This window comes from Hylobates moloch, unplaced genomic scaffold (assembly GCF_009828535.3).
Source record: "Hylobates moloch isolate HMO894 unplaced genomic scaffold, HMol_V3 SCAFFOLD_5, whole genome shotgun sequence".
Taxonomy (NCBI): Eukaryota; Metazoa; Chordata; class Mammalia; order Primates; family Hylobatidae; genus Hylobates; species Hylobates moloch.
The window spans coordinates 105,556,019-105,569,296 of NW_026652280.1; the positions used below are offsets into that span (position 1 = coordinate 105,556,019).

The window sequence follows — 13,278 nt, forward strand, 5'->3', positions numbered from 1 at the left end:
TTATGTTCATTTCCAAGATAGGAAGCTTTTACCAAATAAGTACTATATAACTATCAGATTGGAGAATATAAGTAGACTTAATTGATTTAAAAGGGGGGAAAAAAGACAAATCAAATATAGCCCAGAAGTTAGGAGCAAGGATTGTTATGCCTTAGTCATATCAGGATATGTACCAATAGCAAATAGTTATTCTGTAGGAGAGAATTTAATTCATAATGTCTCACAAATGTTCCCTTTCATTTGTCTATCTGGCCCTGAATTGCAAGTCTTATATTCTAAGTTAATACCAAAATCCCAAGGCTGTCGGGGTAACCAGCCCCCAATATTTCAGCGTAGGTTCTTTCTATTTTCCCTAAGTGTCGGCCAGTCTGAGAAATAAAGAGAAAGAGTACGAAGAGAGAAATTTTACAGCTGGACCTCTGGGAGTGCCATCACATATTGGTAGGATGGGGATGGTGACTCCAAGCCGCAAAACCAGCAAGTTTTTATTAGGGATTTCAAAAGGGGAGGGGGTGTACGAATAGGGAGTGGGTCACAGAGATCACATGCTGCAAAGGGCAGTAAAATCACAAGGCAGAGGCAAAAATTAGAATTACTGATGAGGGTCTGTGTCCCACTGTGCACGCATTGTCTTGATAAACATTTTAACAGGAACAGGGTTCCAGAGCAGACACCAGTCTGACTAGAATTTACCAGGCTGCAATTTCCCAATCCTAGTAAGTCTGAGGGCACTGTAGGAGACTAGGGCGTATTTCAGTCCTATCTCAACTGCATAAGACAGACACTCCCAGAGCAGCCATTCATAGACCTCCCCCACCCAGAATGCATTCCTTCCCCAGGGTTATTCCTTGCTGGGAAAAGAATTCAGCAGTATTTCTCCTACTCGCTTTCTGCAAGAAGAAAAATATGGCTCTATTCTGCCCAACCCCGCAAGCAGTCAGACCTTATGGTTGTCTTTCCTTGTTCCCTGAAAATTGCTGTTATTCTGTTCTTTTTCAGGGTGCACTAATTACATATTGTTCAAACACACATGTTTTACAAACAATTTGTACAGTTAATGTAATCATCACAGGGTCCTGAGGTGACATACATCCTCAGTTTACGAAGATGATGGGATTAAGAGATTAAAGTAAGACAGGCATAAGAAATTATAAAAGTATTAATTTGGGGAACTAATAAATGTCCATGAAATCTTCACAATTTATGTTCAGAGATTGCAGTAAAGACGGGTAAGAAATTATAAAAGTATTAATTTTCGGAACTAATAAATGTCCATGAAACAATTTATGTTCTTCTGCCGCGGCTTCAGCCAGTCCCTCCATTCAGGATCCCTGACTTCCCGCAACACAAGGCTGATGTTGTTTTTATCTTAAGCTTTGGATTCAGAAGATCACCACCCTAGACTCGACATTTCCTAATTAGTTCTCCTAATTAGTAATAAGATCAGTGGTTATAGTCTACATTTGGGTCATTTCTAGGATATTCTCCATTAAACTTTCCCAGGGAGTTTATTGTCTGAAAAAGCCTGGGATTCTGGAGATTTTCTTCTGCCCAATACTTTAAGACCTCCCAAGGAAGGTTCCAGAACTGATCCAGGATCTGCAGAGTGCTGAAGAACCCCTTTAAACATTAACCATTATATACAAATCTGTCCGTTTTTTGTCAGTGTGCATCAGGAATTCTAAGTGCTACATATGACCCTGTCACTTCATCTTCTTGTCCTCAAAATTCTTCATCCACAAGAGGATGCTGGTAATAGTGACTCAAGATTCAGAAGTGCAACCTATATTCTTTTTCTTTAGCTCCAGGCAAGTTGCTATTGTGGCCATACTTCCAATGACTTGAGAATTTCCTCAAAATAAGTTTTCTGATTTGTAACCAGAAGGAGTTTATCAGTTCAGTTTTTAAACAAGGAAATAACTTCTAGTCTCTATTTGGCTTTTAACAGATACGTCAGTATGTTGTACAGGTGATCTTCTCTGTGACGTTTGCATTTTCTTGCACCATGTTTGAGCTCATCATCTTTGAAATCTTAGGAGTATTGAATAGCAGGTGAGTAAGAGTACTGAAAACTCATCTTGAAGAGTTCTGTGCTACATTCTTTACAGTGGAAAAGCTACTTGGATCTCATAACTGAAAAAAAAAAAAAAACACTGTGTTAATAGTTTAGTCTCAGTAACTACAATGATCACAGCAGATATGGGTCACAGCCACCTGATAGCTGGTTTGATAAAGATTATGAGATACAAGGAAAAAAAAGATCTGACCATTAACTCTGAAGAACTCATTGGAGTGAGGCTGTGAAGCCACAGTCTAGGCTTCACTCCTAGAAGCTTTATTTTTCCAGGACTGCTCGCTGACTGAATCCCAGTAACAGCCCTTCAGATTGTTCTGCTGATTGAAAATCTCTACCTGAAAAGATTAGAATTCCTCAGAGCTACTTAATGATCTCTCTGAAGACTGAAACTCCAGTTCTTACTTAACGTAGTTACTTTTATTGATTTTACAGTTATGGTCAAGTTTGGTTGAATTTAAAGTGTTTCTTAAAACACTTTTTAAAAAGAACTCTTTACTCCCCTCCAAATAATAGACTTGTTAGTTTATTAGACAGTCTATCCAAAATATTTCTTGCTTGTTAATCTGCAAGCTTGAGTATGTTTTTAGGCCAGCATTTATATGTAGGGTTCATCAACTATGCTATGCAGACTTTGTTGTGCTTTTTTATCACCCCCTGCAAAAACCTTTTAGGAGTAAAGCAGTCTTTCACTCTAAAGTTGGGATTCAGTGCCAAGGTAAGTTCATTATAGACCCCTGGCACTTGAGACTTGTAGAGAGACTGTACTCTCAAATCCTTTGATAATCAGAGTTGAAAACAAAATTTAAATTAAAGAGAAAAACTTACTATACAGATGGTTAATCACAAAACATTGAAAGGTTAAAAAAAGAGAGAGGGGCCAGACACAGTGGCTCACGCCTATAATCCTAGCACTTTGGGAGGCTGAGGCAGGAGGATCACTTAAGTTCAGGGGTTCAAGACCAGCCTGGGCAACAGAGTGAGACCCTGTCTCTACAAAAAAATTTAAAAAATTAGCAGAGTGTGGTAGTACACGCCTGTAGTCCCAGCTACCCTAGAGGCTGAAGTAGGAGGATCCCTTGAGCCCAGGAGTTTGAGGATGTGTAGTGAGCTGTGATCACTGGACAAGACAATGAGACCTCATCTCTTAAAAAAAAGAGTGAGAGAGAGAGAATCAGAGTTGATAATAATGGTCTTTTGATAGAACAATGAATAACATATATTATGGTAAGACAGAAGTATGTTCTGATTCTCCTACTTTTAAACTTTAATAATCCAAACCTTTTCTTGGATGAGCTAGATATAGATCCTATGACTATAGAGAATAGACAAGTATTATTTTATGTAATGGCTATTAAATTTTATTATCACAACCTTCATCTTTCACTGCTATTTAAGCAGGGGTTGGCAGACTTTCTTCTGTAAAGGGCCAGATAGTAAATATTTTAGGCTTCTGTGGACCAGGAGGTTTCCATCGCAAGTATTCAGCTCTGCTGTTGTAGAGCGAAAGCAGTCATAGGCAATATATAAACAAACGAGCATGGCCATGCTCCAATAAACTTAATTTGTAAAAGCAGGTGGCTGTCAGGCCATAGTTTGCCAACTACTCATCTAAATATTGATACAGAGGATTCAGATATTCCAAAGCTATAGTTACTGTTTTTGGTAGATGTCCCCCAACTTTTAACTTATAGTTAATAACCCATATAGTAAGAAACATCAGTTATACTTTGGTATATATTTCTTAAATTTCTTAATTAGTTAAAGAGGATAAGAATTAGCATTGCTAAAATCCGGTTCTTCTTTGTGTGCTCTATAGAGGATTGGGTTTGTTCAGTCTGAGACATGTCTTCAGTTATACCTGTTTTTTCATGCTAATGTTTCACCCAATTATGGAACACAAATATGAACCTTGATGATGTATAACCGTCCATTGACTGGACTCAGAATCATTCTGAAAAGCGAATCTGGGCCAGAATATTCCTTTGACTCACCTTTGAGCAGAGATCGTGTGACTTCCTATTCAAATATGTAATCTTGTTGGGATCCTTAGTTTTTCCAAGAGAATATCACTTTACTCTCAGCTCAAAAGACTAGTTAAAACATGTGGTTCACTTTTAATAGGCAGTCCATACTGCTAATTAAAGTTGCACTTGTTATTTCAAACCCACTGCCTCCCAAAATCTTTCAGAAGCTTAGCTGAAATACTATGTAGTATTGCCTGGAGGATGTCCAGTTTGTTTCTTTCTCTAAATGCTCTAAAGTAGGTTCACCTAGAGGAGCAAAAAGTTGTCAGTGTATCTAGTCTAAATCTAGTCTACCCTCCCTGTAGGGTAGCTTTTACTGAATGGCTGTTTGTTTCGTGATGCCTGCCAACTGTGCTAAGGAAGGAACGGTAAGAAACAGCCCTCTGAAACTGGTATTTCTCTTGAAAAGCTGTTGTTGATGACACTGTTAATTGCCTTTGCATTTTCTTTATGAAATCTTTGAAGAAATTTCATTGTAATCTTGGTAATAATTCAGTAACAATAAATGATAATTATGCTTCCTTTGAGGAATTTTTATTTTCTTACAGACATGATGATTTTATCTAACTGATCAAATTTTTTATTTCACATTGACTATTAGAAAACTTAAAGCTAAATTTATGACGTACCCATAGCAACTTTCCAGAATTCTATTTTATAATAGCCATCAGGCTTGGCCCAATATTTTACCTGTCTGTTACCATTGTTGTTCATATTGCCTTATAGTTCATTTCATCATCCTGTATTTTATTTATCTTTGTAAGCCATTTAACCACTTAGGCCTTTTTTGAAACAAGGCTTAAGTAAGTTTAAAATCAGTAAATACAAGGGACACCAAGAAAGTGAACCACCATTCCAAGAACAAGAGAAAATTTTTATAAATTACCTATCTGATAATGGACTGGGACTCGTATCTAGAATATATAAAGAATTCTTATAGTTTAATAATATAATACAATTAAAAAATGAATAAAGGATCTGAATAGGCATTTCTCCAAAGATGATATACAAATGGCCAGTAAGCACATATGAATAGATGCCCAATACCATTAGCCATCAAGGAAATGCAAATCAAAACCACAATGAGATACCACTTCACACCAACTAAAATGGCTATAACCAAAAAAAAAAAACCAGAAAATAACAAGTGTTGACGAGGCTGAGGAGAAACTGGAACTCTCATACACTCCTGAGGAAAATGTAAAATGATGCAGCCACATTGGGAAACAGTGGGAGTGCCTAAAAGATTAGATATAGATTTATCATATGACCCAACAATTCCACTCCATTTCTACCTAAAGAGAAATGAAAACATAGGTCCACACGAAAATGTATACACACACATTCATAGCATGTCTATTTATAACAGCTAAAAACAACCCAAATATCTTCAATTAATGAATGCAGAAACAAAATATAATATATCCACATAATGGGATTAATATTGTTCAACCATAAAAGGAATTACTGATAGATACTACAACATGGATGAACCTTGCAAACATTATGGTAAGTAAAAGAAGCCAGTCACAAAAGATTACATATTGGTGGTTTCCTAGAGCTGAGGAGACTGGGGAGAAACAGGGAGTGACTGCTAATGGGTACAGCGTTTCTTTATGGCGTGATGAAAATGTTCTATTAATTTAGGTGATGGTTGCACAACTCTGAGTATACAAAAACCATTGAATTGTACACTTTAAATGGGTAAATTATATCTCATTAAAACTGTTACAAAAAGTGCTAACATAGCCGGGCGCGGTGGCTCAAGCCTGTAATCCCAGCACTTTGGGAGGCTGAGGCGGGCGGATCACGAGGTCAGGAGATCGAGACCATCCTGGCTAACACGGTGAAACCCCGTCTCTACTAAAAACACAAAAAATTAGCCGGGCGTGTTGGTGGGCGCCTGTATTCCCAGCTACTCGGGAGGCTGAGGCAGGAGAATGGCGTGAACCCAGGAGGTGGAGGTTGCGGTGAGCCGAGATCGCGCCACTGCACTCCAGCCTGGGGGACAGAGAAAGACTCCGTCTCAAAAAAAAAAAAAAAAAAAAACAAAAAGTGCTAACAAAAAGTTTTAATAAAATACATCTTATAAACTAATAAAAGTAATTCATGCAAATCAGGTGTTTATATCAAGAGTACAAAAGAAATATTTTTGAGTATAACACATATTACTGTTAACATTTATTTTCCTATAATTCTTACATTGAAATGAGATTCCTAGGGGGTGGGTAAAACAATAGTCATTCTACCAGCAATGGCATATGTTGATACATGTTAATGATATATGTTGCCTATGAATATATCAAAAACATAAACATTCTTAATATATGAAATTCTTAAGAGGTTAAGATGGTTATATATACCTTTCAAAAATTTGTATTTTTTAATCTCTACAAATGAGTAGATTATAAGAGCCTAGTAGGCTGATTAGATAGGATATATTCAATATTGAGTCCAAAGAGCAAAAGACCCTTTGGAAGACTAAAGAGAAAGAAAGTTGCTGCCCTCTCTTCCTCCCAGTGACAGTCTTTGACATTTATTTCAGCTCCCGTTATTTTCACTGGAAAATGAACCTGTGTGTAATTCTGCTGATCCTGGTTTTCATGGTGCCTTTTTACATTGGCTATTTTATTGTGAGCAATATCCGACTATGTAAGTATTTTACCCTCTCAGTCAGCACATAGATTGAAATGAGTATTTGAGGGGACTTAGATTGTGGATAGCTTCATTTCTACATTAACTTTCAGTAGCTACCTGTTTGAGGATACCTCACACACAACATCTTAAAAATAAATATAAAATAAATATTGAATGAATTGGCACAAAATAAATATTGAATGAATGATTAGGTTATTTGTTCTGCCACAGCTTTATTTTTCTACCTATTAATAATGTCCCCTTTAATTCATCCCACATCTTAAATTCAGCTAAATTTCTCTTACGATGGTAAGGATGCTTTCACTAAAAATTACGCTGTTCATCAGTCATTTGCCAAGTGAATTAGCAGCCAAATATTAGTTAGCATTATCTTATATTTTTAAATAGAGCAAGCTCTTTAACCTATATCTGTTTTTCCTAACAGTTTTGTCTCCTCTGTCTCAGTGCATAAACAACGACTGCTTTTTTCCTGTCTCTTATGGCTGACCTTTATGTATTTCTTCTGGAAACTAGGAGATCCCTTTCCCATTCTCAGCCCAAAACATGGTGAGTATATATGGCAGGGCAGAGGAACTGGGGGGAGAAGGTTTGTTTAATTTTCTGATTTCAAAAAAAATTAATTAAATTTCTTGGGGAAAAAATTTATTTGGGGAAATAATTTATTAATTCACAGGTTCTTGAGATTTGGAAAAATTTTTTTCTGATTGAGGAGGATAGCAAGCTATTTCTCTGAAAAATGTCTGATTTTGAACCACATTTTCTCCTTCGTTCTAAGAGATAACTGATGCTGGTTTTGGGACTCACTTGTATCACTCTAGAGTAGGAATTTTTGACCTTCATTTACTGAATATACTTAAAGGGTATAAGGAAAGAGAATGGTGTCTAACTCATATTGTATATGGAACTACAGGAATATATTTGTATGTGTATTTGGAGGTAAGGTATCAATAAACTTTTATCAGATTTGGGTCACAGATTTGGGTCTGTGACCCAAAAGGTAAATGGCCGCTGCTTAAGTGATGATAAAGATACATTAGGGAAGCATATATATTTGGGGAAAGGTGACATAAAACACCCACAATTAGTAGATAAAGAAAAGCTTTCCAAGAATCATTGTCTCCCCTCTAACAAAAAAAAAGTTTATTTTAAAACAAGAAATTTGGCAGAGCCCTAATTTTTAAGCTAAAAACAATGAACAAAAGTACCTCAGCTAACAAGTCCTTCCAGAACTATTTCAGAAGTATGTATGAATCTATCTAAAAAGATTAGAGAATCTATCTAAAAAGATTAGAGAGCCCATCTGTAATAAATATACTACAGCTTTCATGCTGGAACCTTTTTAAAAATATATATATACCTCTTTATTCACCATCCTGCCATACCTATTATTAGGCTTCTTATTGCAGAAGACAGAATCTACTATAACTAATTTAAAGCAGAAAGTGATTAATTATACAGTATGAGGCAATTTATAGACTTTCTAGGAAAGTAGGGATGCAAAGCTTAACTGCTATATAATGAAGAGAAATACCCAACTATGCTACAATACTAAACTAGAAAACCTCACTGAAGTCATCACCTGCCACTCAGGGTCTATGACATCAGGGACCTCAGTCCCAGCTGTTTGAGCTCCTAAGTGCTATCACCACTCCTACATTGTTCATTTCTGCATCTGAGGCCTCACATGGGCCTGGTTTTTTGGTGAAACCTAGGTAATATTTAAAACCTTAGCCTCAAGGAAGTCTGAGAAAGGGCTTTTGGCTTTCTAAACTGTAGTACCAAAACAAATGGTAGAAAAGGATATTGGAATTAATGTTGAATGAGCCAGTGTCTGCCATACCTCCCACACACCCTTCCATGTATACTCATTGCCTATAGCAGGAATTTCGGGAGAGAGAGGTTATGAGACTCTCCTGCAGTAAGATCAGAGGAGATATGCAGTTTTGAAAAGCATATGCAATACCATAAATAGTTGTGTATTTTTAAAATAAGAATAACTGTTTCAAAATTTCAAATAATGTTAAAGGCCAGAAAGCTTAACATAACACCAGCCTACCAAAAACATTCAAACTCTTAAGTGGCGTATGAGACCTTTCATGACCTGGCTGCTGTTCTCTATACATGTTGCATTCTCCAGTCCTGTGAAATTATTTCAAGTTTCTTTTTTTTTTTTTCTTTTTGAGACAGGTCTCACTCTCACCCAGGCTGGAGTGCAGTGGCATGATCTTGGCTCACTGCAACCTCCAACTCCCAGGCTCAAGTGATCCTCCCACCTCAGCCTCCTGAGTAACAGGGATTACGGGCACATGCCACCATACCCGGCTAATTTTTGTATTTTTTTCATAGAGATGGGGTTTCTCCACGTTGCTCAGGATGGTCTTGAACTCCTGAGCTCAGGGGATCGACCCACCTCGGCTTCCCAAAGTGCCGAGATTACAGGTATGAGCCACCACATCTGGCCTCAAGTTTCTAGAGCTGTTCTATCAGCCTGGACAATCCTTCACCAACCCTGTCTACCTAGAAAATGCCTATTTATCCTTTCTAGATTCAATTCTTGTCAATTCCTTTAGGAAGATTTTCCTGGCCATCATTAGGAAATATTAATTGCTCCCACCTCAAGGTATCTATGTCATCTATAAAACTTAAAATTTCATGTTTCCTTTTCCAACTTCCTCATCAAACTATGGGCTCCCCGAGGTCAGAAAACTATGTTATTTGTCTTTGTATCCCTAGAGCCTAGTGTGGAAACCAATACATAACAAGTGTTTAATACATGTTCTTTGAATCAGTGAATGGAAGAAAATTGAGTCTCTCCAAAGTGGTAGATGAGTTTACTACTTTAACACTCTGGATAGGAATTTAGGAAATGCTAATGTGATCAGCATGCCTATGTTAATGGTCAACGAAGGGAAAGACTTGCACTAAAGAGTGCTGGTACTATAGTTCTCATATAAACCTATTTCAAAGAAACCCAGACACATTTATCTGTGATGGTAGAAGTCAGAGAGAAGAGTTAGAAAAGGCCTCCAGGACTGCCGACAGGGCAAATACAGGCTCACATGCACTACAAAGACCCGACTCTGACACCTTTCTCCAGCTTTCTCCTGTGTGCATTCTGCTCACATGACCATTGTAGCCAGGCCACACCAGAGGGAAGATGAAGGCCATTGTATCTATTGTCCTTTCATCCACCCCTTTTTCTAAATTCTATGGGATTACCCTGAAAAGGACACTGAGGGAGAAAGCTAGGGAGATAGTTTCAGTTTTATTCTTCCCATTGTACTCCAATAGGCATTACAGTTTTATGCCTAAATGTTCAGGTATCTTAATTTATTTAACCCTCTAAGATAAGTAAGGAGGAATAAAAGTTTAGGTGGTAGCTGAGAAGCAACCAGCCTTACACTGCCTTCTTAGAGCTTTCCCAGGACTGTCCCAACAACCAGTGTGGTTGTTTATTGCTGTGGAGACCACAAAAAAATGGGCTGGGCAGGTTGGCTCACTCCTATAACCCCAGCACTTTGGGAGGCCAACGCAGGGAGATCACTTGAGGCCAGGAGTTAGAGACCAGCCTGGCCAACATGGTAAAACCCCGTCTGTACTAAAAATAGAAAAATTAGCCAGGCATGATGGTGCATGCCTATAATCCCAGCTACTCCCTGGAGGCTGGAGACACAAGAATTACTTAAACCCAGGAGGCTGAGGTTGCAGTGAGCTGAGATGGTGCCACTCCCCTCCAGCCTGGGCGACAGAGCAAGACTCTCAAAAAAAAAAAAAAAAAAAAAGATAAGACCAATCCTTACGTATAATGAGAAAAAAAAAATCTGTAAAAGTACTTCTTGTGCGGTGTCTGAACCAACCTTGGAATGTCATTAGTGGGAGAGAGTAAGAGAGATTACAAAAGACCGTAAGGAATCTGTGTGAGCAGGTGGCAAAGGTGAGATGATCTTCTGCTAGTCTCCTTATTCGTCTGACTTTCCATATATTAACTGGTAAATGGGGATAATGATGACTGACTCCTACTTCATAGAAATGCTGAGATTAAGTAAACACTATCTACAAAGTACTTTAAACCAGAAAAAGATATGTAATAAAAGGACAAAGACACCATGTTAAAAGGAATAAAGGTAGAGGGGGAATTTTTTCAGTTTTTCAAATTTAATAACCCATATTAATCTCTTGGATTTTTTATGTTATTGGGTGATATTATAGTCAACAAACATTTGTTGAACACCTCATATATGCCAGGCAGTAAGGAAAACAAAGATCAATAAGACATGATGTCTTCTTGTAAAGGGTTGCAAATTCAAGAGGTATACGGCAAGTAGAATCAACAGAATTTAGGTGAGGATTTATTCGTTCATTTAGCATTACACAAATATTTATTGAGCATCTACTTTATATAAATTAAGCACTGGAAATAAACCACAAACAAAACAAACGTGGTTTCTGCCCCCCTGAAATGTATAGTCCTGTGGGTGGAACTAGACAATAAAGAGGTAAATATATAAATAAATAATTGCCAATTGTGATCATTGTCATCAAGGAGTGAACAGGTTGCTGTGATAGAGAAAAATGCCGATAATGTAGTGCAAATAGTTAGATCCACCCTTTCTGAGACAGTGATATTTAAGCTGAGATTTAAAGGACAAGACCAAAGGAAGACCCAGCAAGAAAGCACAAGAGACATCACGTAAAGCCCTGAGGCAGAAAGACCTTGATGTATTCAAGGAAAGGCAAGAGATAGAATGGAGAGTAATCGTATAGTGTATAGATTTTATTATTATGGTGATTGTCATTTTCTAAGACAGGTAATGCAGAAGAAGGAACAAGTTGAGGGGAAAGATAATTTTAGTTTGGTATATGCTGAATTTGAGTTACCTATGCATATCCAGGTGATGTTAAATAAGCAATTGGATGTACAAATCAGGAGCTTAGGGAAAAGGTATACATGTATCATTCCTCATGGAGATGACTCCAGGAATCTAAACAACTAGAAATCATCAGCTAAATGCCATTAGATGAAGCTGGGGAAATTGGTGAGATCACCCAAGCAAAAAATGTGTATACTGAAATGAAAGAGAGAACTCTGGTCCAGACAGAGCAAGAAGTGATCGAGAAAAAGCAATTAAAGAAGTAAAAGGGAAAACCTAGGGAAATGGTGTTGTCGAAGCCAAGAAGATAAAATAATTTTAAACAAAAATGATTCAATGTCATAAAAGAGCCAATAAAACGAGGATTGGAAAATGTTAAATTTTGCAACCAGGACAAAACTTATTACCATGGTGTCGTAGTAGTTAAAGCCCAGACTCTGGAGCTAGACTGCACTTGAATCCTGACTCTGCCCCTTTTATCTGTGTGGCCTTAACTAAGTTACTTAACCTCTCTGTGCCTCCATTTCTTCATCTGTAAAATTAGGTTTTCAATAATATCTACCTCATAGGATTGTTATGAGGGTTAAATGAATTAGAACATGTGAAATGCTTAGAACAGTGCCTAGTCATAGCAGGTGCTTGATGAATATTACCTATTATATTGCCATTACAATTATTAGTGAAAGTAATTTCATTCAATATAGAAGAATGGGAAGAAAGCTGGATTGCAGTCAGTTAAGGAATGAACTGGAGGTGAAGAAAAGGTGACAATAACTATAAACTTCTTTTAAGAAGCCTGGCTATTAAGAGGGAAGTAGATGGGGGTTGGTAACTAGAGGTAAACTCAAAGCCAAGAACAGAATTTCTCTTAGAAAAGAGAACTGAAACTAAAGAGAAAGAACTAGCAAAGAAGGAAATATTGAATATACAAGAGAGAGGAGACAGATGATGGAACAAGACTCTGAAAGAGGTGGAAGGGATTGAATACAATCAAAAGTATGGTGACTTCTAGTTCCAAGATGGTGGCGTAGGGTCAAGCTGGCTTTGCTTACCCCCCTGGCAGAAAACCAAAAACAAATAGCACCAAGATTATCACTAGCAATATCCCAGAACTCACATATAAGCATGAGACAGTTCCCAGGGCCCAGAGAAGATCAGATGCACAAGTGGAGAAGTCAGCTTTGGATGCTACTTTGTTCTGAGGGAGACAAGTTGGGAGGATGATTGCAGATGTATATTCAATGTTATAAAAGTGCCAATAAAACAAAGATTGGAAAATGTTCAATTTTGCAACCAGGAGAAGACTCATGACCATAGTGTAGAGTGAAGGTAGTTTGTAGTAGAGTGAAGGTAGTTTATGGCTGATAGCTATGTCTTTTATAATAAGGACATTGGCAAAGGAGAAGGAAAAAGGTAGGAAAAATAAAGAGTAACTGCTGAAGACAATGGAGAGAGATGGCTGACCAAGGGCAAGATAAGGATTAGTTAATAGTGTGAGAACTCTCTTAGGACTGGAGACCATACATTTGTAATGGCTCCAAAATCAGTATGCATTCTAGCAATTTTAGGCAGCAAAACATGGGCACAGGGAAGGCAGAGTGTTAGACTGATCCAGAGTTGGGAATTTGTAGGATTAGTGCTTCAGAAG

The 13,278-nt window shown here is 37.6% G+C and overlaps 1 protein-coding gene across 3 annotated transcripts in view; it reads left to right on the plus strand.

Annotated features, from left to right (window-relative positions):
• Window positions 1-13,278, plus strand: part of GPR89A (G protein-coupled receptor 89A) — an 82,706-nt gene that overhangs the window by 8,542 nt on the left and 60,886 nt on the right. For all 3 annotated transcript variants that reach the window (XM_058439356.1, XM_032151630.2, XM_032151629.2), the window contains exons 3-5: window positions 1,949-2,052; window positions 6,647-6,753; window positions 7,204-7,305. In XM_058439356.1, coding sequence (XP_058295339.1) covers window positions 1,949-2,052; window positions 6,647-6,753; window positions 7,204-7,305 — 313 coding nt within the window. The remainder of the gene's footprint in view (window positions 1-1,948; window positions 2,053-6,646; window positions 6,754-7,203; window positions 7,306-13,278) is intronic.